The sequence below is a fragment of the Dipodomys ordii genome, unplaced genomic scaffold (assembly GCF_000151885.1).
Source record: "Dipodomys ordii isolate 6190 unplaced genomic scaffold, Dord_2.0 Scaffold107, whole genome shotgun sequence".
Taxonomy (NCBI): Eukaryota; Metazoa; Chordata; class Mammalia; order Rodentia; family Heteromyidae; genus Dipodomys; species Dipodomys ordii.
Window position 1 is genome coordinate 2,859,210 of NW_012267323.1, and position 4,106 is coordinate 2,863,315.

At 56.3% G+C, this 4,106-nt stretch overlaps 1 protein-coding gene across 5 annotated transcripts in view; it reads right to left on the minus strand.

Moving 5' to 3' along the window:
- Positions 1-4,106, minus strand: part of Sema3b (sema domain, immunoglobulin domain (Ig), short basic domain, secreted, (semaphorin) 3B) — a 15,700-nt gene that overhangs the window by 9,477 nt on the left and 2,117 nt on the right. For all 5 annotated transcript variants that reach the window (XM_013028140.1, XM_013028139.1, XM_013028143.1 and 2 more), the window contains one exon: positions 811-997. In XM_013028140.1, the coding sequence (XP_012883594.1) occupies positions 811-919 (109 nt within the window). In that variant the 5' untranslated portion in view covers positions 920-997. The remainder of the gene's footprint in view (positions 1-810; positions 998-4,106) is intronic.

Sequence of the window (4,106 nt, forward strand, 5' to 3'; positions counted from 1 at the left end):
GAGCTGAAGAGCTGAGGGACAGTGCCCAGGCCCAGAGTTCAGGCCCCACGACTGGCAAAAAAAAAAAAAAATCAATTCTAATATTCTGCACATTCGGACAGGGAGACGGGGGGGGGGGGGGGGGCACCACCGGGCTGGTGAGGTCTCTGGGGAGCAAAGTCATTACCAGGGGCCGGGCCTGCACACAGGCGCTTTGCAGGGTGGCTGATACAGCCCCTCTCCCCGCTGCCGCCCCACAGGAAGAGGAAAGCAAGTGGAGGAAAGCATGTTCAGACAAGCGGCGTCTCTAGGCTAGCTCCCTGGGAGGCTAGGCTTATGGATGCCAAGAGATCAGGAGAAACAACTAGAACCCCAACTCTGCAAAAGTCAGGCTGAGGTTTCCTCCCTGGGTCATCCGGTGTGCAATCGGAATTGCCTAGCCAGGGCTCATCCACTGCCTTAAGAACCACCGTCCTGTCCAAAGGGAGTGGGAAGGTGGGGGGGTCTCCGATGGGTCCCCTAATTCTGACTTCCTTGTGGCTCCAACTGAGGGAGTTGGGACTCCTGGGCTAGGGGATGCGACAGGAGCCCGTTGCTATGGAGACGGGAGGGAGGGGGGGGTCTTCTTGGGAAATGCATGCAGAGCCTGTGGACCCAGAAATGAGGGGGGTGATGGCCAGGAAAGAGTTAACTGGAGATGGGCTGGAGATGCCAATCAACTCAATAAGGGCTCTGGTGACAGGCAGTACGACCTTATTTATACAGGGAAGGGGGGTGCCCCTCTCCTGCCCACCCCAAGCTAGGTCCCTCCAGCCTGCCAGGTGCACCTACCTTGAAAGGAGAGCCGAAGTCTTGGGGGGCTGGGGACGGCACTCACCAGCCCCACTGCCCAGAGCAGGGCCAGGCCCCGGATCATGGCGGCGGCCTGGGCCCGCCCCATGCCCACAGCTCAGGGGACTCAGGGTTCAGCAGGCGTGTGCGGAGGAGCCTGGAGCTGCCCTGGACTCTGCCCCGAGATCTGGAAGGGAGAAGCAAGTAGGCAGCAAGGGCAAGGGGAGGGAGGGAGGCTGGGGGGGGGGAGAGTCCCCAGAGATCAGATTTCAGCCTCTAGGGAAAGAGGCTGGGGGGGGGGTCGCATTGCACTTCCTGAGCCCTCCTGAGCCCTCCCTTCCGAGGTGCCCCCAGCCTGGCCACAATCACAGACACACCCACAAGGGGCACACCCTCAGGGTCACCCAACACTGGCAGGAGCCCGCCCCATCACGTCACCCTGCCAAGTACCCTCCCCTCCTGCACACACGCGCACGCGCGCGCACACACACACACACACACACACACACACTTTCTGTCAGCCTGTGGGGGGGGGAGGGTAAGACTGGGAGTAGGTTGGGGACTGAGCCCTAACAAGAAACACAGGCTGGATCCAAGAGGGTGGGTGCCGGTGATGGTGTTCTGAGGGTCACATATGTTAGTGTGTATGTACATGTATGAGCACACATGTGTGAGTCTGAGAGCAAACACGACGTGTTGTACTTCGCATGCACAGTGCCACATGTGCACACACATGGTATTGTGCACGTCCATGCAGTGTGCCCATGTGGCATGTGCGTGTCTGGTACACATGTGCCACACATTCGTGCATGTACAAGTGTGTATGTGTGTGTGTGTGCGCACACGCACAGTTGTATGAGTCTCATTAGGCAGGCAAGCAAACAAATAGAAATATAATAGCAGCTGGGCACTGGTGGCTCACACCTGTTTAATCCTAGCTACTCAGGAGGCTGAGATCTGAGGGTCACGGTTCGAAGCCAGACTGAGCAAGAAAGTCCTGAGACTCTTATTTCCAATAAACTACCCAGAAAAGGCTGGAAGTGGGGCTGTGGCTCAAGTGACAGAGCACTAGTCTTGAGCACAGAGAGGCTCAGGGACAGTGCCTAGGCTCTGAGTTCAAGCCCCAGGACCAGGGGGGGAAAAAAAAAGTATAATAATATCAGCTGGCCACCAGTGGCTCACACCTGTCATCCTAGCTACCCAGGAGGCTGAGATCTGAGGACTGAGATTCAAAGCCAATCAGGGCAGGAAAATCTGTGAGACTTTTTATCTCCAATTAATCAGCCAAAAGCCAGGAAGTGGAGTTGTGGCTTAAGTGGTAGAGCACAAGCTTTGAGTGAAAAATAGGACCCAGGCCGACTAGTACACACACACACACACACACACACACACACACACACACACACACAAGCATGGCATCAATCACTTCCTTTGGCACCAAGACCATTCTTTAGAGAGAGAGAAAGGCTGCCCAGGAGACCCAGGGCTTCTAGCAGGGCACTGCTCAGCTCCCACGCCAGATCTAGCAGCCCCTGAACTTTATGCCTGGCTCCCCGCAGAGGGCAGGAAGGGGAGAGATTGTAGAGAGATTCTGTGAAGTCAGACATTAGACCCAACAGAAACTAGGCAGGGGGGGGGGCGCGAGGAGAGGGAAGGCTGCAGCTCACTCTCCCCCCACCCCAGATTCCTACTGGTCAGATTCCCTGACCAGCAGATCTCTAGATCCGGTGGATCTAGGAGTCTAAAGCCAACATGAGTACCTGGCTGTACCAAGAGCCGGGCACTGGTGGCTCACACGCCTGTAATCCAAGCTACTCAGGAGGCTGAGAATTATGATCTAAAGCCAGCAGGGACCAGGAAAGTTCTCTAGGAGACTCATCTCTCCAATGAACCACCAAAAAGCCAGGATGGAGTTGTGGCTCAAGTGGTTGTGCCCTAAGTCTTGAGTGAAAAAAGAAAGCTAAGGGCTAGCACTCAGGCTGTAACCTCTAGCTCCCCCAAGCCAGCCACCGCCCCTACACGGCCATAAAGTTTGCAAGAGCTGCAGGGTGGATCTGGTGACTGCGAAGGAAGGCAGCCTGGACCGGCTGGGGATGGTGACTAGCCAGAGTGGAATGGACACAAGGGTAAGGAAGGTAAGGAATAACCATTTCCCTGTTGGGCCTCAAGCCATGGGTCCAGGAAGTCCAATGGCCAGGCCAGGCAAAGAAGACAGAGAAACAGCATGGTGGCAAGCATCTCTAGTTGACTCCAGGTCCCTCACCAGTGCCTCCATAACTTAGATCCCAGGAAGAGGGACAATGTGCTGCTCAGATGTCACCTCTACTCCTATTCTGGGATGATGCTAGAGTGGAGGGACAGGGGCTGGGAAGGTGGCTCAGTAGTAGAGTGTTCGCCTAGCATGCATGAAGCCCTGGGTTCGATTCCCCAGTACCACATATACAGAAAAAGCCAGAAGTGGCGCTGTGACTCAAGAGCGCTAGCCTTGAGCAAAAGAAGCTCAGGGATAGGGGAGGGGTATCCAACTTAGTACTTCAGCTCCCTGGCATACAATGGCTACAATGACAGCCAGGTGACAATTATGAGGAGCAGGATGGGGAAAAAGACAGTGGAGGGGGGGAGAGGAGAGAGGAGGGGCGGTCCAGCAAACCTCAAGGGAGGTGTGTGTGTGTGTGTGTGTGTGTGTGTGTGTGTGCGTCTGTGTGTGCGTGTGTGTGTGCCCTGCCTCCAGCCTTCCCAAGCTGGCAGAACTGTGTCCATCCAAGCAAGGCCAAGTACTGGTGAACGGGTCTCCTACACCTTGGGGCCTCCACTGGGCAGGGCTTGACTTGAAGCTGCACTGCAAAGGAATACAGCCCGGGTGCCTTGAGGAGACGCATCTCAAGGTCCTGGGGAAGGGGGACTGTAGGGCCATGCTGTAGCTCCCTAGTGGACTGACCTGGCCGGAAAGCAGGCAAATAATGGCGGGGGGGGGCAGTGGAAGCACCGGAGGGATGCAGCCCTGCCTGAGTGTTGGGTTTCCAGGATGAGATCTTGCCCAACTCCTGGGCTAGCTTCATCTCCCCTCTCATGCAGGCAAACAAAATTCTTTTGGCTGTTTACAATTTTCCACTTCAGCAGCCAAGAGCAGCAAGTGGCGTTGAGGCCCCCGTCCACCCCTCCCGTGTCCCCTAGGCGCCCCCATTGCCTTCAGTTCCCCAGACCCAAGGTCACCAGTCTGTTTAATCCCACTCCAATACTCTGCCCATGGGCTGGGAAGGTGGCTCAGTGGTAGAACGCTTGCCTTGCATGCATGA